General features: G+C 32.8%; 1 protein-coding gene across 1 annotated transcript in view; it reads right to left on the bottom strand.

Annotated features, from left to right (window-relative positions):
• Nucleotides 1-22426, bottom strand: part of LOC125666227 (probable serine/threonine-protein kinase roco6) — a 28223-nt gene extending 5797 nt beyond the window's left edge. Inside the window, exons 1-8 of the mRNA XM_056150972.1 lie at nt 22285-22426; nt 20638-20836; nt 20373-20477; nt 17704-17894; nt 16243-16284; nt 5138-5191; nt 2911-3153; nt 2770-2826 (exon numbers count right to left, since the gene is read on the bottom strand). Of these exons, the coding sequence (XP_056006947.1) occupies nt 2770-2826; nt 2911-3153; nt 5138-5191; nt 16243-16282 (394 nt within the window). The 5' untranslated portion in view covers nt 16283-16284; nt 17704-17894; nt 20373-20477; nt 20638-20836; nt 22285-22426. The remainder of the gene's footprint in view (nt 1-2769; nt 2827-2910; nt 3154-5137; nt 5192-16242; nt 16285-17703; nt 17895-20372; nt 20478-20637; nt 20837-22284) is intronic.
• Nucleotides 22427-22647: the final 221 nt, after the last annotated feature.

The following is a 22647-nucleotide window of genomic DNA, read 5'->3' as shown; positions in this document are numbered from 1 at the left end:
TACTATTTAGTTCGAACTTTTGGTAAATATAAAATGCCGCTATCGCTATATCGTGTTGTTCTGGAACTAACTTGGCTGACAAAACTAAAAACGTTCATATATTCTGGTGTCACGTTAGTAAGAACCTTGAAAGCAAGCACACGTTTTCTATATACAAAATAATCATGAACAGGCATCCATTTAAGAACACTAAAATATCAGCTGTAAAAATATGAGTTACTTTCACCTTCAATACAATTATGGCAGCCCTTTTCTGTAATTTAAAAAGTCTGTCGATAAAAACCCTGTTTTGGCTTATCACCAAACTGTGCAACAATAATTAAAATGAGGAAATATAACAGTGTTATTTATTTTCAATAATGCTGCAGTTGACATAAAAGTTTGCAGACGACGTAAAATGCCTATTTTCTGTGAAAGTTTCTCGCATAAAGAATCAATGTGTACAAACCAGGTTAGACATTCATCTGTTTGTACACCAAGAAGTATGGTCGTTTTAACAGTATCTAAAACAATATCTCCTACTTTGATACACATTTTTCTACAATTTGAGAGTTTTTGTGTAGTGCCAATCAACATACATTGTGTTTTCGCTAAGTTCATCGTAAGTTTATTACTTCCATCCATTTCATAGAGTTTAAGAGATCACCAAGTAACTTTTCTTCAATAACATCAATAGATTGGTGCGAAGCATTCTGAGATGTATCATCTGCACAAATAGAGACATTTTAGTGCTTTAGGTATGTAGGATAATCATTAACAAATAAAATGAAGAATAAGAGACCCAATATGGACCCCTGAGGCACTCCTATTGTAACATCTTTTTCATCTGAGAAAACACCTTTCCATCTAACACATCATGATCTTCCGCTAAGATAAGACTGAAACCATTTAAAAGAATTTTGACAAATACCAAATGATAAAAGCTTGTGTAACAATACCTGGTGGTTTACAGTGTCAAAGGCTTTACTAAGATCAATAAAAGAACACCTGTTAACTATCTATTTTACTTAACCATTTATTAATAATGTTATGAAGTGTTATTTCACAAGAATGCTTTGATATAAAATCGGATTGATCTTCAGTTAAAAGATTGTATTTATCCAATACTCGTAAAATGAGTTAAACATGCCTTTCTATAACCTTGCTCACGATTGCTAAAACTGACGCGGGTCGATAATTGTTCACCATAAAATTGTCACCAGATTTAAAAAGAGGGGTAACGCTAGTTTTCTTTCATTCGGATGCATTCACACCACTTTTTATAGACATGTTTAACAGATATGTTAAAATTTCACCAATCACACCTGAGCTAATTTTCAACAATTTACAGAAATAGCATCTAACCCACTAACCTTCGAATTTGACATCGCATTTATTTCATTTCTGACAAAATTAATAGAAATATTTGGAATGCTAAAAGACCCCCCCCCCCCAAGGCATTAATTGTTCAATTTCGGGCAAGAAACTGTCAAATTTCTCTGCATATTTGTGTCCATTGCCGCAAAAGAAGTCGTTAAAAGTATTGGTCATGTCTTTTGTATCTGTAACGGGTTCTTCGTCCATTTCTAAATATGTTGGCGTAGCTGTTGCCGATTTCGCTGGTAAGAATTGTTTTAATGTTTTCAACACGTCTTTTGGTTTTGTATTGGCTTAATTTATTGCATTTTCCTCAAATTCGCGTTTAGCATATTTAATTTTTGTCACTATTATATAATTTCCAGTCAGATTCGTCACGTGACTTTAATAAGGTTAACTTTCAAATTGATCATTCAATTATGTAACAACTACAATTACAAGAAAGATGAAGATAATAAACAGCGATCAATCTCATAATTCCCATATCCCGTTGGGATCCGCGTTAGAATAGGTCTTCTGTACCCCTTGTTTGTCGTAAGAAATGAAAGGTGAAGATAACGAACAGTGATCAATCTCATAACTCCTATAAGCAATACAAAATATATAGTTGGGCAAACACGAACTCCTGGACACACCAGAGGTGGTATCAGTTGCCTAGGAGGAGTAAACATCCCCCTGTTGACCGGTCACACCCGCCGTGGGTAAACGGAGTTACCCGCAGTCAAAATCAGTGTGCCCAGAACGGTTTAACAATCGGTATGAAACACATCAGACTTATTTGACCCAGTGGTAGGTTGTATTGACGAACTAGATCGTTAAAACGACCATAGAATTTGGGAAATGCCGACTTTAATCGAGACTGTTGAATCCCCCGTACCATCACTCGGGCGGTATTTTGTAGGAGACAGCAAAACTCGAGTTAGGAAAACACGGATTCCTGGATACGCAAGAGGTGGAATACGGTGCCTAGGAGGAGTATATATTCCCTGTCGACCGATCATACCCGCCGTGGGTCCTATATCGTGATCACGTAAACGGAGTAACCAGTAGCAAAAATAGAAAATATGGCAATAAAAGATCAATCGGTATGAAACACGTCAGACAGTATTTGACCCAATGACAAATTGTATTGACAAACTAGATCGTTATAACGATCATAATTTTTTGCGAAATATGATTTATGAGATATGAGATTGATCAGTGTTTGTTATCTTCATTTTATCTAACATTATATAACGTTTTTACAATGATCCAAGTTGATGATATTCATTTTAGAGTATAATTCACATTGCACGTCAAATAGATTCGCTACAATCCTTGCATTAAATGCAGGATTCCTAGACGCATTATTGTAACAGCGTATGCACCGACTTGTACACGTTTTATGTGACATGCTTTTCAATTTGCAAATACCTGCTAGAACGTTTTCCGGTGACACTGCCAAATGACTCTTCCCTTCTTGGTTTATTTCTGAAAAGGAACAAATACAATTATATCTTTATTGCTGTTAAAAAATGTTTGTCTATTGGTACAAATACTAGAAAAAATCATTACTAAGTTGGTCATTTGTCACGATGAATCCGAATTTTTGTGTGTGACAGTCTACGCCTATCGTTGTTTTTATTTCATCTATTTCCTCCTGACTTCTTCCTTGAAGTCGATAGAGAAGAGTTGTTTTCCCTACTCCATTCTCCCCAACAATAATAATTTGTGATATTGGACAAACATCCACCGATCCCTCTTCTAGGTATTGCTGGAAACGCTTTCGAAACTCGTCGTCTGTGGCATAGTCTTCAACTTAAAATACCAAACAAGTAATGCATCATTAATTCTTCATAATGTTTTTAAAACTTGGAATAAAATGTGTAAATTCTATTCTTTCATCGTTCTAAGGAAACCTCTGCGTAAGTTAGGGATATTAATTATCGATTTTGTTGTTGTTTTTTTTTCTTTAGATTTACCACCAGAATTTTCTCTTGAATAGAATCTCGAAAGAAATGATGATTCCAACAAAGAACACTTGATGAAGAGCAAGGATAATACGAAACCTTGGCTCAACAATGATGGGGATATGTACATAGGAGTAAACATAAGCGGTCACAGCCACTGTGAGCCCGATGTATCAAAAAGTAAACGGATTAATCAGTAGCCAATGACCCAACAATCAGACTTATTTAAAAAGAAAAGAAAAAAACATTGGCTCTGTGAATATAAAACGATACTATAGGTATTTCAAAATTGACTTATGATATGAATTCTCTAAAATCCCTATCATTCAGCCACATCGTATATCCAAAGTTTTGTTTTTATAATGAGAAAGTGAAAATAACAAACAGTAATCAATCTCATCAATTCCATAGTTAATATTGTATTGAAAGAAGGATATTCATGGATCTCTGAACATACCAAAGATGAAATCAGATGGAGGAAAAAGGTGAATCAAACGAGCAGTGATCAATCTTATATATCTTATACCCTATACGGAATACAAAATGTATACTCATGTAACAATAATAATATAAACGTCCCCTTTTGACCGGTCACATGCGTGTATTACTCATTGGTATTTGATAACACCTGTGATGTGTCCGGGAGTCCATGTCTGACGGCGGTTGTGACCGGTCGGCAGAGATTACTTACTACTCACAGGCACCTGGTCCCACCTCGTTATAGGAGTTATGAGACCGATGACTGTTCGCTATCTTCGCCTTTTCAGTAGACCACAACGTCTCTTTATATCATTGTTAAAGATAGTTAAGGAGGAGATAATGCCTGCCTTTTGTTAATTGTACTATATTTACTCTGCGTCTTTATAAGTTTGCATCAAACCCGTTCCCTGAAAGGGTCAGTCCTTCAGGTGACCAACCGATAATATGTTTTCAAATTAGGGTCAAAAGTGACATCATTCTTTCACTTAAAGCTGTATGATCCGAATTACAAATTTTTTTTCCATCTCGTAAACACTCTATTAAATCATCGCACGTATGTAGTTATGAGGCTGTACGACATATCATACATTATTTCACCTGTTTTAACCCAAATCATTTGATTTTAAATCGATGTTTACAAATAACCGCGTCACTGCCATTTCAAGTGATAGTCACGTGACCAGTTCAAAATTTCAGATCATCGGTGGTCTTATCTGTGTAAAGCTGTGTATTTTGTTATAACAGTACCGTACTATAAGTTTAATAGAAATAAACATATGAAATACCTCTTAGTACTTCGTTCTTTTACGCTCTTTCAGCTTTAAAGCTGGACAGTTGCGTATGAGTTAATACATCATGTTGGGATTCCCCTGACGCGCGTGGGTCTATTTATAGACGTCTATTATGGGATGATTTATATATGTACCCGCTATATTTACTTTCTAAATAATATTCGCACTGTTTTCTTTTACATGCAGATGTTTTCAAGCATGTAATTAAGGGAATGTTAATAACTTTATAAAGTAATTAATCTGCATTAAAGTAATTATGTATAAAAATAATACCTGAACATCGGGTCATACAGCTTTAAAGAAAAATAATAAAAAAAAACAAATGAAAAAAAAAACAAACAACAAATCACACAAATTAACACCAAACAATTTCAACACAATATCAAGATAAATCACCGAATATACAATGCACCTAGATACTTTTTCCAGCATGTTAATGAAATAAAAAATCAGTACACTGTGTAGCTAACCAATCTTGGCCTTAAAAAGATACTAACAACATACTACTAAAGTTAGAATACTCTTACCAATAATTTCAAAAAGTGTGTAAAAGTATCTTACTTTCAGTTTTTTCATCTTCCGTGATCAAGGATGGGGAATTTTCTATTGGAAGATCTAGATGGGGAATAGAAAGATGAAAATGTTGCTATTCCAATACCAATAGGAACCTAAAATCATGTACACACGATTGTGTTCTAGAGTGTAACCGTTTGCTAATTTATACATTATAAAAACCACAATCAGTGTACGACAATTACTCCGCACTATTGAATACCTCTCAACAGTTAGTTGTCACAGTTTTATAGGCAATACAATAGCGGGTCATTAGTCATGTATCTAAATGAGCTAAATCTATTGTATGACCTCCATTTCTATATTAGTTCCGATGATCTTCAACTAACTGAACAATTGTCAAAAATTAATAATATGTCGAAAACAGGAAAGAACATTAGTCATAAAATATAAATGGATAAAACTAAAGGTGACACAAACAAAATACTTGATTCAGTCTGATTTGTCGTGAGGTTATAGACCAATTAACGGAATAAGCTTGAGTAAATGGTTATTAATGAAATTGAATATTCCATTATCACCTGCATATGGTGTTTATATATCTCAACTGATTCGATATGCAAGAGCTTGTTCTGGGTATAGTAAGTTTTTAAATCGAGGTAAGCTACTGACAAACAAGTTGATGGTACAGGGATTTCAACAGTCTCGATTGAAGTCAGCATTTCGCAAATTCTATGGTCGTTATAACGATCTAGTTCGTCAATACAACCTCGCATTGGGTCAAATGCTGTCTGGCGTGTTTCATACCGATTGTTAAGCCGTTCTTGGCACACTGATTTTGACTGCGGATAACTCCGTTTACCTGATCAGGATATGGGGCTCATGGCGGGTGTGACCGGTCAACAGGGGATGCTTACTCCTCCTAGGCACCTGATCCCACCTCTGGTGTGTCCAGGGGTCCGTGTTTGCCCGACTATCTATTTTGTATTGCTTGTAGGAGTTATGCGATTGATCACTGTTCGTTATCTTCACCTTGCATTGAATGAAAATACTTTTTTCATGAAGCCTGTAGTTACTATAAACTATTTTCGTTTTAATTGAATTAGTTAAAGATGATAAAAACCTTGTAACGAAATCAGAGGAAACTAAACCCCTAAGAAAAAACCAAACGGGAAAGAGAGCAATGAAGGAGTGTGCACGCATGTATCATCGAAGTTTGATTTCAGCCCAAAGTGCAGGTTCTTTCTTTTTTTATTTTCCTTTCAAGTTTATTTAATTGTTTACAGGTATCCATTCCATTTCTAAATTGTTTATGCCACACAGCAATTCAGATTTGACATATTAATGGAATCCCATTAATCTTTATATACCCTTTTCCCCTTTTCAAAAGCACTTGATTAACAATAAATGGCTCGTTTTCAAAAGACAGTTTTATAACTTCCTGAACAACCACACAAGTTAAGTATCTAAAAGGTGTTTTTCTTCTAGCCTTTGTTTCATTCATTTGGATCCGTTTTACTAACGCTTGCCCAGGTTGTAACATTATTTTGTAAAGTTTCCGAAAAAGAGATGAAACGTTTAAAGCTTAACTTTTTGCCTTTTATTCTTAATTGTAACGACTTATTTTCGATCAAGAGGATAATGGTAATAGCCTTTATTTATCCAGGATAACACAAATTAGCATATAGCTAGTTTCCATTGTGGTCCTGCATTAAAACATATACACAAACATAAAATTAACATCTAAAATTAGTATCTAAACATGAATATGATATAAAAGGAAAAGGGGAAGAAATATAGCATAAGACACACCTAATTAGTGATAAAATTATTTCCTAAATATGAATACATGACATAAAAGGAAAGAAGAAAAAATAGCATAAGACACACGCACACACAGTCCCATATGACAACTACATTTGGCACACCTGAACAAAAAGAGGAAAGCACGATGTTTAAGTGCTACTTCTATGAAAATATTCCATCAAATACATAGCTTTAAAAATGACAACCGAACGAGAGCTTCGAACATTGAGACAGTTTGTTCCAAAGGAATGCAAAAGAGTAGCTGTATGAACGTTTAAAATTTTCAGTTTTAGCTCTTGGTAAATATAATAAATTATACATATAAGCATTCGACCTGGTTTGGCGGCAACTCACATTTCTTGTATATTTAAACACGTTTAGGTAATTTGGCATTTGATTATTTAAAACTTTGAACAGAAAGACAAGCTAAACATAAAATAATCCTTAATTGGCATCCAGTTCAAACAAGAAAATAAAAAGCCAGAAGAGGTCGGGATATCTCGAATATTTAAAAGTATTGTTGCTGCCCTCTTTTGCAGCTTGAAATTTTTTTCTAAACATAGTTGATTTTGTACGTTACACCAGACAGTACAGCAGTAAGTAAAATGTGGAAAAACAAGGATATGTTTAGATTAGATAATCCTCTCTCTCTCTCTCTCTCTCTCTCTCTCTCTCTCTCTATATATATATATATATATATATAATATTGACAAAACACTATATATATATATATATAAATATAAATATATATATATATATATATATATATATATATATATATATATATATAAAGTCTTTTGTCAATCTTTTTCAGTCGTGTTTTTCTGCCATAGCAACACAACGCAGAACTATATATACAAAAATACTGTGACGTCACAATAAGTGTTATACAATTATACAATTAAAAAGTAACGTCAAAGTTGATATTGCGCGAAAGACATTTGAAAAAGATAAGAGAATAAAATGAACAATTTCAGTGAAAAACAAAACATTAAAACTAGAGAAACTTTAAACACATGGATCTCTTTACTAGATTTACTTCCTATCTATCTTGAAACATGGAGCTAAACAACCAGCGTTGTGGTTGCAGACAACTGTGGGGAATGAATTGCACATAAATACCACTGCAGAGAACATTGTCAAAAACACGAAATGAATATATGATAATCGTAGGTAGTACTGTGACATTCTTTGCAAGCCTAGTGTCCGATTCGCTTACTGTCATCCCCCCTTTGCGGATTTAGTTGCGACTAAACTGTCATCTAACTGATCAAGCGAGTTATTGTTCTTGACGAAAACAAAATCTAATTAATCAAATAACGCATTTTAATTTTTGTTACCAGTGTATATTTACAAAATGGAGTTGACAGATGAAAGCAATAAAATTGATTTTTTATTTAGGTGTGCATACCTGCTGGACGCCTATGTCGCCTTTGTGCTGAAGGTGTAAATCACATATCAAAACAATTCATTTCGATTGCAGTGTTTTCACTTTCGTGTTGAGATGATACTCAATTTTGCTAAGTTTGTTCAATTTACAACATACTGTCCTTTGTTTCACTTTGGAAAGGTGCATACATGATTATCTCTAGAAGTTGATCGTAAACCTCAAAACGTTCTCCGAAAGCCGCACATCTTTGTTTTTTTTTTTTATAGACAAAATGTAATGGCTAAGGCGACAACACGGGCTAGCCATGTGGACCCAATTACTCAAACCAAACTGTATGCATGGCGCGATTAGATTGGATGTCTTGGAAAGCCAAAATACGATATTTTGAAGGCTTAGAAATGCGACTAAGTCCACCAAGGGGAGGTGAGAGTAAGCAAATATGTACTTTGACGTTCTTTGGAAGAAATATTAAATGCATCTATCTCTACAAAAAATATCTTTATAATATATCTGGGAAATTGCTCTTTAATATCATCCATGGTTTGTTGTAATGTATTTCCGAAAATCGGTATTATTTGCAGTTAACAGTTGTTTTAGTCGAGTGGTAAGAACATTTTTTGCAGTCAGGAGGAAATAATTTGACTCTGGCGACGCGTGGAAGGTAAGAGTTTGACATAGGTAGTGGTTGTTTGATCACCAAACGCCCGAAATTAATTAATCACGTCTTATATAATAAAACAATCAGTCACTGCTGTCTTACATAATAAAACAATTAGTCACTGCTGTCTTATATAATAAAAGAATTAGTCACGGCTGTCTTATATAATAAAACAATTAGTCACTGCTGTCTTATATAATAAAAGAATTAGTCACTGTTGTCTTATATAATAAAACAATTAGTCACTGCTGTCTTATATAATAAAACAATTAGTCACTGCTGTCTTATATAATAAAACAATTAATCACTGCTGTCTTATATAATAAAACAATTAGTCACTGCTGTCTTATATAATAAAACAATTAGTCACTGCTGTCTTATATAACAAAACAATTAGTCACTGCTGTCTTATATAATAAAACAATTAGTCACTGCTGTCTTATGTAATAAAACAATTAGTCACTGCTGTCTTATGTAATAAAACAATTAGTCACTGCTGTCTTATGTAATAGAACAATCAGTCACTGCTGTCTTATGTAATAAAACAATCAGTCACTGCTGTCTTATGTACTAAAACAATCAGTCACTGCTGTCTTATATAATAAAACAATTAGTCACTGCTGTCTTATGTAATAGAACAATCAATCACTGCTGTCTTATGTAATAAAACAATCAGTCACTGCTGTCTTATGTACTAAAACAATCAGTCACTGCTGTCTTATATAATAAAACAATAAGTCACTGCTGTCTTATATAATAAAACAATCAGTCACTGCTGTCTTATATAATAAAACAATTAGTCACTGCTGTCTTATATAATAAAAGAATTAGTCACGGCTGTCTTATATAATAAAACAATTAGTCACTGCTGTCTTATATAATAAAAGAATTAGTCACTGTTGTCTTATATAATAAAACAATTAGTCACTGCTGTCTTATATAATAAAACAATTAGTCACTGCTGTCTTATATAATAAAACAATTAATCACTGCTGTCTTATATAATAAAACAATTAGTCACTGCTGTCTTATATAATAAAACAATTAGTCACTGCTGTCTTATATAATAAAACAATTAGTCACTGCTGTCTTATATAATAAAACAATTAGTCACTGCTGTCTTATGTAATAAAACAATTAGTCACTGCTGTCTTATGTAATAAAACAATTAGTCACTGCTGTCTTATGTAATAGAACAATCAGTCACTGCTGTCTTATGTAATAAAACAATCAGTCACTGCTGTCTTATGTACTAAAACAATCAGTCACTGCTGTCTTATATAATAAAACAATTAGTCACTGCTGTCTTATGTAATAGAACAATCAATCACTGCTGTCTTATGTAATAAAACAATCAGTCACTGCTGTCTTATGTACTAAAACAATCAGTCACTGCTGTCTTATATAATAAAACAATAAGTCACTGCTGTCTTATATAATAAAACAATTAGTCACTGCTGTCTTATATAATAAAACAATTAGTCACTGTTGTCTTATATAATAAAACAATTAGTCACTGCTGTCTTATATAATAAAACAATTAGTCACTGCTGTCTTATATAATAAAACAATTAGTCACTGCTGTCTTATATAATAAAACAATTAGTCACTGCTGTTTTATATAATAAAACAATTTATCACTGCTGTCTTATATAATAAAACAATTAGTCACTGCTGTCTTATGTAATAAAACAATTAGTCACTGCTGTCTTATGTAATAAAACAATTAGTCACTGCTGTCTTATGTAATAAAACAATTAGTCACTGCTGTCTTATGTAATAGAACAATTAGTCACTGCTGTCTTATGTAATAGAACAATCAGTCACTGCTGTCTTATGTAATAAAACAATTAGTCACTGCTGTCTTATATAATAAAACAATTAGTCACTGCTGTCTTATATAATAAAACAATCAGTCACTGCTGTCTTATATAATAAAACAATCAGTAACTGCTGTCTGATATACTAAAACAATTACTCACTGTTGTCTTATATAATAAAAGAATTAGTCACTGCTGTCTTATATAATAAAACAATTACTCACTGCTGTCTTATATAATAAAACAATTAGTCACTGCTGTCTTATATAATAAAACAATCAGTAACTGCTGTCTTATATAATAAAACAATTAGTCACTGCTGTCTTATGTAATAAAACAATTAGTCACTGCTGTCTTATATAATAAAACAATTAGTCACTGCTGTCTTATATAATAAAACAATTAGTCACTGCTGTCTTATATAATAAAACAATTAGTCACTGCTGTCTTATATAATAAAACAATTAATCACTGCTGTCTTATATAATAAAACAATTAGTCACTACTGTCTTAGATAATAAAACAATTAGTCACTGCTGTCTTATATAATAAAACAATTAGTCACTGCTGTCTTATATAATAGAACAATCAGTCACTGCTGTCTTATATAATAAAACAATTAGTCACTGCTGTCTTATATAATAAAACAATTAGTCACTGCTGTCTTATATAATAAAACAATTAATCACTGCTGTCTTATATAATAAAACAATTAGTCACTGCTGTCTTACATAATAAAACAATTAGTCACTGCTGTCTTATATAATAAAAGAATTAGTCACTGCTGTCTTATATAATAAAACAATCAGTCACTGCTGTCTTATATAATAAAACAATTAGTCACTGCTGTCTTATATAATAAAACAATTAGTCACTGCTGTCTTATATAATAAAACAATCAGTAACTGCTGTCTTATATAATAAAACAATCAGTAACTGCTATCTTATATAATAAAACAATTAGTCACTGCTGTCTTATATAATAAAACAATCAGTCACTGCTGTCTTATATAATAAAACAATTAGTCACTGCTGTCTTAGATAATAAAACAATTAGTCACTGCTGTCTTAGATAATAAAACAATTAGTCACTGCTGTCTTAGATAATAAAACAATTAGTCACTGCTGTCTTAGATAATAAAACAATTAGTCACTGCTGTCTTATATAATAAAAGAATTAGTCACTGCTGTCTTATATAATAAAACAATAAGTCACTGCTGTCTTATGTAATAGAACAATCAATCACTGCTGTCTTATGTAATAAAACAATCAGTCACTGCTGTCTTATGTACTAAAACAATCAGTCACTGCTGTCTTATGTAATAGAACAATTAGTCACTGCTGTCTTATATAATAAAACAATTAGTCACTGCTGTCTTAGATAATAAAACAATTAGTCACTGCTGTCTTAGATAATAAAACAATTAGTCACTGCTGTCTTAGATAATAAAACAATTAGTCACTGCTGTCTTATATAATAAAACAATTAGTCACTGCTGTCTTATGTAATAAAAGAATTAGTCACTGCTGTTTAATGTAATAGAACAATTAGTCACTGCTGTCTTATGTAATAGAACAATCAGTCACTGCTGTCTTATGTAATAAAACAATCAGTCACTGCTGTCTTATATAATAAAACAATTAGTCACTGCTGTCTTATATAATAAAACAATTAGTCACTGCTGTCTTATATAATAAAACAATCAGTCACTGCTGTCTTATATAATAAAACAATCAGTCACTGCTGTCTTATATACTAAAACAATTACTCACTGTTGTCTTATATAATAAAAGAATTAGTCACTGCTGTCTTATATAATAAAACAATTACTCACTGCTGTCTTATATAATAAAACAATTAATCACTGCTGTCTTATATAATAAAACAATCAGTAACTGCTGTCTTATATAATAAAACAATTAGTCACTGCTGTCTTATGTAATAAAACAATTAGTCACTGCTGTCTTATATAATAAAACAATTAGTCACTGCTGTCTTATATAATAAAACAATTAGTCACTGCTGTCTTATATAATAAAACAATTAATCACTGCTGTCTTATATAATAAAACAATTAGTCACTACTGTCTTAGATAATAAAACAATTAGTCACTGCTGTCTTATATAATAAAACAATTAGTCACTGCTGTCTTATATAATAGAACAATCAGTCACTGCTGTCTTATATAATAAAACAATTAGTCACTGCTGTCTTATATAATAAAACAATTAGTCACTGCTGTCTTATATAATAAAACAATTAATCACTGCTGTCTTATATAATAAAACAATTAGTCACTGCTGTCTTACATAATAAAACAATTAGTCACTGCTGTCTTATATAATAAAACAATTAATCACTGCTGTCTTATATAATAAAACAATTAGTCACTGCTGTCTTATATAATAAAACAATTAGTCACTGCTGTCTTACATAATAAAACAATTAGTCACTGCTGTCTTATATAATAAAAGAATTAGTCACTGCTGTCTTATATAATAAAACAATCAGTCACTGCTGTCTTATATAATAAAACAATTAGTCACTGCTGTCTTATATAATAAAACAATTAGTCACTGCTGTCTTATATAATAAAACAATTAATCACTGCTGTCTTATATAATAAAACAATTAGTCACTACTGTCTTAGATAATAAAACAATTAGTCACTGCTGTCTTATATAATAAAACAATTAGTCACTGCTGTCTTATATAATAGAACAATCAGTCACTGCTGTCTTATATAATAAAACAATTAGTCACTGCTGTCTTATATAATAAAACAATTAGTCACTGCTGTCTTATATAATAAAACAATTAATCACTGCTGTCTTATATAATAAAACAATCAGTAACTGCTGTCTTATATAATAAAACAATTAGTCACTGCTGTCTTATATAATAAAACAATCAGTAACTGCTGTCTTATATAATAAAACAATTAGTCACTGCTGTCTTATGTACTAAAACAATTAGTCACTGCTGTCTTATATAATAAAACAATCAGTCACTGCTGTCTTATATAATAAAACAATCAGTCACTGCTGTCTTATATAATAAAACAATTAGTCACTGCTGTCTTATATAATAAAACAATCAGTAACTGCTGTCTTATATAATAAAACAATTAGTCACTGCTGTCTTAGATAATAAAACAATTAGTCACTGCTGTCTTAGATAATAAAACAATTAGTCACTGCTGTCTTAGATAATAAAACAATAAGTCACTGCTGTCTTAGATAATAAAACAATTAGTCACTGCTGTCTTATATAATAAAAGAATTAGTCACTGCTGTCTTATATAATAAAACAATCAGTCACTGCTGTCTTATATAATAAAACAATTAGTCATTGCTGTCTTATATAATAAAACAATTAGTCACTGCTGTCTTATATAATAAAACAATCAGTAACTGCTGTCTTAGATAATAAAACAATCAGTAACTGCTGTCTTATATAATAAAACAATTAGTCACTGCTGTCTTATATAATAAAACAATCAGTAACTGCTGTCTTATATAATAAAACAATTAGTCACTGCTGTCTTATGTACTAAAACAATTAGTCACTGCTGTCTTATATAATAAAACAATCAGTCACTGCTGTTTTATATAATAAAACAATCAGTCACTGCTGTCTTATATAATAAAACAATCAGTAACTCCTGTCTTATATACTAAAACAATTAGTCACTGCTGTTTTATATAATAAAACAATCAGTCACTGCTGTCTTATATAATAAAACAATCAGTAACTCCTGTCTTATATACTAAAACAATTAGTCACTGCTGTCTTATATAATAAAACAATTAGTCACTGCTGTCTTATATAATAAAACAATTAGTCATTGCTGTCTTATATAATAAAACAATTAGTCACTGCTGTCTTATATAATAAAACAATTAGTCACTGCTGTCTTATATAATAAAACAATTAGTCATTGCTGTCTTATATAATAAAACAATTAGTCACTGCTGTCTTATATAATAAAACAATTAGTCACTGCTGTCTTATATAATAAAACAATTAGTCACTGCTGTCTTATATAATAAAACAATCAGTAACTGCTGTCTTATATAATAAAACAATTAGTCACTGCTGTCTTAAATAATAAAACAATTAGTCACTGCTGTCTTATATAATAAAACAATCAGTAACTGCTGTCTTATATAATAAAACAATTAGTCACTGCTGTCTTATATAATAAAACAATCAGTAACTGCTGTCTTATATAATAAAACAATTAGTCACTGCTGTCTTAGATAATAAAACAATTAGTCACTGCTGTCTTATATAATAAAACAGTTAGTCACTGCTGTCTTAAATATGACCTTAACAATGACGGCCCTGTGTTACAATAAAACATAATGGATACGCAGCTATCTTAAGGCTTCCCGGAGTTTGAAATGCGTTCAAAACATACATTGGATTGCGAGGTCGTTTTTTGGTTTTCACTTGTAATTTATATACTTTAAGTACAGACAATTTATATAGAAGATTTCTCGGCTATATATTAGCATATCTGTTATGATATCACATGACTTCGTTGATCACGTGACGGTCATTTATAATTGTTTGAAGTGTTTCACATAAATCTCTTCAGCGCAGAGCATTTAACAATTATCTTTAGCTTTTTGTTTGATAAATGAACTCACCGCATCCTTGTGTACCCGAAATGTGCTTGGGAAAAATGGTAGTATTACTCGCGTACAAAATACACGTATTTCATGAAGAGTTCAACTTACCGACACACTTACCTACATATTTGAGGGCAATCTGTATTCAAACAAAGCCATCACACTTTAACCAAGCAAGATTCGGGTAGAGAACAAACTCCTCTTACGATTTCCGTAATAGATCTCAAATGAATCCTCATAAATTACCTGCGCTAGACTATTTTATAAACACATCATAAATTCTACCTCTTATCACTGGTATAAAACACAGTACATTTCAAAAGTATATTTTTGGAAAACAGTGTAGACACGCTGAATTTGAATCAAAGGTAATTAAACAAACTATTTTAAAATATTCGGACATATAAGATATTAAAATACAATTCAGACACGTGAATTTTGCAATAGCGTTCTGACATCTTATAGGCAGTTTGAAATAAGGTCTAAAGTTCTTGACACTCTCCCCGTCATAACAGCTCAAGTTTGCAGTGACTTGACGTCATTTTCCATTATGACGTCATATATTGGTAGTTCAGAGAAGTAAAGGCATAAAGTGCACTGTGATTTTCCATGAGGGAATCCTTAACCTACCCGCGTATCTTTCACTGCTATGGCCTGAAATGTCACACATGTAAAAATGTATGGTACTTAACGTAAAGCTCCGAATGTGAAAAAATTCAAATGGTGAGTAAAATTATTTACCAACCAACTGAAACTATCTTGCAAGTGTTAATCTTTTTTTCACTTTTAGTTTTGTGTTACCTGTAAGTGTATGTCTTCCATAATATTGCACAACTCACCAATTTCCCGGAAAGATTGGCCTTCCAAAAGGTTGTCCATTTCTATCAATTGAACAATAGAAACACTAATTTAAATGTCTCCAAGAGAACGAAATCATTCAAATTGTTAGACCCTTTGTACACTGATTTTGACTACGGATTACTCCATTTCCCTGACTTTCAGTGGATGTGATCGATCGACAGGGGATGTTTACTCCGACGAAGCATTTGATCCCACTTCTGATATATATATATATATATATATATATATATATATATATATGCGCCCGTTTGCCCTATATGAAAGGTGAAGATAACGAACAGTGATCAATGTCATAACTCCTAAGCAATACAAAATAGAAAGTTGGGCAAACACGGACCCCTAGAGACAACAGAGGTGGGATCAGGTGCCAAGGAGAAGTAGGCATCCCCTGTCGACCTATCACACCCGCCGTGGGCCCTATATGTTGATGAGGTAAACGCAGTTATCTGTAGTCAAAATCAATGTGACAATAACGGTCTATCAATCGATATGAAACACGTCACACAGCATTTAACCCAATTATAGCTTGTAGTGTCAAAGTAAATCGTTATAACAGCCATATGATTTGCGCAATGTTGACTTTAGACGAGACTGTTGGAACCCCTTCATCATCAATTTGTTTGTTAGTGGCCGGCTTCGATTTAAAAACTGCGCAGAACAGGCTTTTGCGTACCCAATCAGTTGCGAGACGTAAATACCATTTACAGGTGATTATGAAATATTGCTGCATAAAAATGGAAAGTTGACGATGGAGAAGCTGAAATCATCCTGTTTGTCATAAAGTTGTTAGCTTGCCGTTAATATCTGCATTGATCTAAGTATGACGTGGAAATGTTAGTGGACGACTCTGTGAAATATTTTATTACGAGTATATAATTTTGTATTCTATATAGGAATTATGACTGATCATTGTTTGTTATCACATTGCTTATTGTTCGCTATATTTGCCTTTTTCATGAATAGATAGATAGAGAGAAATTGATGGATTCTAATATACTTTATATAAAAACGAGTCGATAATACGTAGTCAAAATTAGTATACAAATTTAAAGAACGGTATAAGAGACGTCAAACAGCATTTGACCTAATGACAAACTCTGATATAATATTTGAAACGCTGAACGAGATGTTTGAATCCTTTGCAACATTTATCTTTCTTTTTATCGGTGTAACTAGTCATGTTAGTTAACTTGGTCAACTATGGGGCATGTGAATAAAGATTTCATGTTAATTATCCCCAGTGTTTATGAACATGGGATTGTAACTTTGTCATTAATATAAAAAATTACGAACTGCACTATTTCTCTTAAACCCCTTTATCCTTCATCCCTTCTGTTTGTATTTTCGAAATGGAAAATATATACAATGCGTTAAACACAATAACCTATTACATGCAACGCATTTGAAAGTACAGGTGCATGTTAGCATTGATATCTCACCTTCAACATCACTTCTCTGTTTGGTTCTTTTTTGTGTTGTTTGGAATTTGTAATAAACCAGTGCTGTTAGAGACAGAAGAACCAAGACGGGAATTAATATTCCTATAGCTATAACCCATGCTGCTGTATTCACATTCACGGTGATCGTTTCCTCTGTTGTGGTGTTCTGAGTGCTGTTGGATGAAACTTGTCTGTAATAGAAGTGAATAAAAAAATGAATGCAAGGTGAAGATAACGAACAGTGATCAATCTCATAACTCCTACAAGCAATACAAAATAGATAGTTGGGCAAACACGGACCCCTGGACACACCAGAGGTGGTATCAGGTGCCTAGGAGGAGTAAGCATCCCCTGTTGACCGGTCACACCCGCCGTGAGCCCCATATCCTGATCAGGTAAACGGAGTTATCCGCAGTCAAAATCAGTGTGCCAAGAACGGCTTAACAATCTCATTTTCATACCAATCTATCTATCTACTCTCTTTTATATCTTTTTGTGATATTAAACATAGATATTGCAGCCTCTCCGACCAGAATATAACGCTAGGTTATGTTACTGCCAAGCGCTGTAGAAATCGCTGAAACTAGTAAGTTGACAAGTGATGTATGGAGTTTGTTACAACTTGAATTTCAGTTCATTAGTAAAAATAAGCATATATTTTTTTTCTTTTTTGTAAGAAATCGGAAATGTCACTAAAGTAGTAAAATGTACATAAAGCAATGATGTATCTGTGCTTGCCTTACTGGAAGTTGAAAATATATAATAGCTAACCCCACACTTTATGTTTCGTGCCTCGTATTTAAAAGGATATAAAAGTATTGTACTTGTTATGTCCTCTGTAATATCTCTATTAAGAAGTCAAGTATAACATTTTTTAAGGAGAGGGGTGCATTCACAGCATCAGAGGCATTATAAAGTTAACATATGGAAAGAGATGCAATATTTAAATTTTAGTGAGAAAGATTAGAAGAGGCATCCATACACCTTTCATTATACAAATCTTGACTGAAATTGAGGGCAACACTAATAAGGGGGTTCACATTATCAATGTTGCCCGAAAACGTCCACTTTCTAAATATCCTTGTCACCGAAACAGACCCTGGTAATACTCCTTCACTCACAAGAATATATTACAGACATACTACCTAGGTTTTTTTTTATCCTCATCAATCATTTACAAGTTCTTGTATAGATCTGTTAATTCGGCTAGCAAACCGTTGCATTGTGCACCAGACACCAAGAGGTAGAGGTAAAGATTATGAACAGTGATCAATCCCATAACAATAGATATCCTATAAAGATTTGGGCAAATATGGCACTCACTCCAGATAGTATGCAAACAAAATCTGGATCGAACTGTAAAAATGGCAAAACCGCTACACGAATCTTGGGAAGAAATTGGAATGAATTTATGAGGATCATTTACAACAGGAAACAAGTATTGATATTGGCAAGTTGTTTCTCCAGATACCGAGACGTAACGATAATGAAATCATACTGTCCGCCAGAGGAAATTGTCAGGAAGACAAATCATTTGGGAAGAAATCGAACTTTTCCTGAACAGAAACTGAATAAGGCATCACGGAAAATACCGTTCTTGTCACAATGAAACGAGGAAGTTGGGGGATTTAAAAGAATATTTAAGAAGACCGCACAAATTTCGAAGATAAAACAGAATTGATAGATATTTGAGATCTGTGAACTTTTCCATGATAGTAAGAATTCTAGAAAAATATATTTTCATCATACTAAACTTCATTTTTCGTAGACAAAGATAAGATCACTGGGTCAAAACTCTGAACACTGCATTTCCATATGGGTGCAACGACTACATATACAATATAAGGAATCTTATTAGTCCATTAGGAAATACCGTAAATGTTATGCGAATTTTCCTAAACAATCAAAAATGAAAACACAGTCATGGACACCGTTCATACCAAAACCCAAATATACACGATGCTACACTTGATTTCAGTTTATCTTACGTAAATAGACAATTAGATTCACATCATACTAGCACACACCTTTAATCTGTTCTATTGTTAGTTTGAATACTTTTTGCGCAGAAGACAATGTTATTCTGTGCTTGAATTTATCAACACCATAATACATACTGAATTCTATAATTATGTATATTTCCCATCACACACTCGGTATTACAATTGAAAATTTTAGAATACGCTTTTAAAACTGACAAACTGTAAACCTCACTTCTGAAATCCATTACGTCACATGTGTGGCATTTCACCTAAGGCTGGTGACGTCCCTACATGAGAGAAACATCCTAGAATGGAGTGTACGTAACTTACAAACACAGCTTACCTGACAGGAGGACAGGTGGGTTCAGCCAGATAGCATCTGAATTATTTACTGATTCGCGAACACATAGGAACTAAAAGTATTCAACCAAATAACATATTTTATCGATGCAAAAACACAAAGGAAATAGAAAACATTAGCAGTAAGGTCACACATTGAACTTTTTCCCTTGGGGAACACATCAAATTAGACTAAAACACAAGTTATAGTTAGATAACGTTAACGTTCTCCATCATTGTGTGGCAAATAGAACCAAATTATATAATATATATTTAAAACATAATGAAACAAGAAGATCCAAATAATCTACAGGTATAAGATTGTTCAGTTACTTGACCCCTACTCACATTTGTACATTGTCTCAGAAGTATAATGTGTGTCAGGACAGCCATTCTTAAAAAGGTTACACTCCCGATCATCCAAAGTGTCTCCCTCAAGGATCATACAACGTCCTTAAACAGTGATATAATCCTTAAAACTAATATTCAATTAAACATTTTAGCTAATATAGATATTTTCTACCATGTTCTCTACCATATACATTTGCAAGAGAAAATGATGATAAAAATGCAGCTGAAAGGTATAAAATGAAACGGCTGCTAGTGTACACACCTTTTTCTATTAATCCACTTGTTTTCGGATAACAAAACTCGACAAGTTGTGTGAAGTTTGAGAAGGGGACACAGTGATACTCATTCTTAGTCTCGTGGAAACCAAACGAACAATTAAGTTTCTCAGAGGCTTCAATGACTTCAGTCTCGTTTCCTGGGCAAACCTCCACGGGGACAATTCGGAAAGTGGAGCTCAATGTCTGCATAAGAAATAAAACAGCAATTGATTAGGTTATGTGTAAATGGAAACATTTTCGAAAGTTGTGATGTCATTTGTAAAGCGAAAGTCAATTATCTAACACCAAATATATCAGCATTAGACCTAACCCTGGTTATGTCCGCAGGATTCTTACTCTGTGGATTTCCTATATTAATGTTAAGAATGATAACGGAATGAAAATGTTATGGGCCTTCTCAGTTTATCAGCATTTATCATATATAGAATGCTAAACTTGCATTTCTCAAAGAGAGAAAGTTTCTGATCCTCAAATCATAATGTATATGCATGATTAATCAATATACACATAAGCGAATCGTGGGGTTTTCACTATTGAATTGATCTTAGGATATGCTCGCTTCACGATGTTATCCGAGTTAGTTTGTTCATGCAGTTATTTGTCTGTCATATCTTTCACAATTATATTCTTGGGTCTATGAAATCTGGTCAGATATTGCATACTTGGGGAATAGTGTATTAGTACCCAAAAATAGGTCACTGTGGCACCCTATCTTTGCCTACATACACTTAAATTGCAAATCATATCTTATGGACAGTGGTCCTTGAACCATTAACTTGGGTCAATCGATGCACCTTAGAGAGTGAATTTCCGAGAAATGTGTGTGTCTCCTGTGAAAAAATGTGACTTCGATTAACACAGAAATTAGAAGTTCCGAGAAATGTGTGTCTCCTGTGAAAAAGTGTCACTTCGATTAACACAGATATCAGATGTTCCGAGAAATATGTGTGTCTCCTGTGAAAAAGTGTGACTTCGATTAACACAGAAATTAGAAGTTCCGAGAAATGTTTGTGTCTCCTGTGAAAAAGTGTGACTTCGATTAACACAGAAATTAGAAGTTCCGAGAAATGTTTGTGTCTCCTGTGAAAAAGTGTGACTTCGATTAACACAGAAATTAGAAGTTCCGAGAAATGTTTGTGTCTCCTGTGAAAAAGTGTGACTTCGATTAACACAGAAATTAGAAGTTCCGAGAAATGTGTGTGTCTCCTGTGAAAAAGTGTCACTTCGATTAACACAGAAATTAGAAGTTTCGATTTTCAACAGGATTATCTTGGTTAGGAATAAGGCATATCCTTGCAATGGGATATGTGGAGATTCAGCATATATGACTTACACATCAAGTTCAAACCAATACACGTTAACTATTTCATAGTTCATTTGCTGATTTGATTTTGTGTTGTTCAACCCCGTTATGCCGACATGTCAGCCCTATTTCATGTTTACCTCGTCCCTATTTTCAATATTTGTAAATGAAACATAAAACACTCCATTCAGTGCATGTTTACCCCCTCACGTGCTATTGATGACAGGGGCATGTATGCAATGCTTCATGGTGATATTGTGGAGATAAATTCAAGCATGGTGGTGGTTAAACAATTAATTAATGAAAAAAATACAGTATACAAACTTACGCAGTGGAGGAGAAGAATCCATAATGAGACTAATTTAAAAATGAATACAATGCACAGTCGATCTATCAGGTGCTTCATGTCTTCATTGCGGATAAGTACAGTGTATGAGCAACTCCCCTCGGTGTTCTAAACGGTTATGTTTGTGCACATAATGTCATTCTATTGATAGCGGTGTGTGATTTACACTCCATTGATTAGATATACTCTATGATTCAACAAAATTAGAAGTTTGAAAAGGTGTTATACCCTAAAAGGTGTCAATGTGTTATCATTTATGAATATATATAATGAGTAACTTCTAGAATATCGTGGTCACATTATTGTAGAGAGTTGTCATACAGCAAGTGGAATAACCGAGTTTTA

Source organism: Ostrea edulis, chromosome 10 (assembly GCF_947568905.1).
Source record: "Ostrea edulis chromosome 10, xbOstEdul1.1, whole genome shotgun sequence".
Classification (NCBI taxonomy): domain Eukaryota; kingdom Metazoa; phylum Mollusca; class Bivalvia; order Ostreida; family Ostreidae; genus Ostrea; species Ostrea edulis.
The sequence above is the reverse complement of the archived record's forward strand: the minus strand, read 5'-3'. Positions and strand labels throughout refer to the sequence as shown.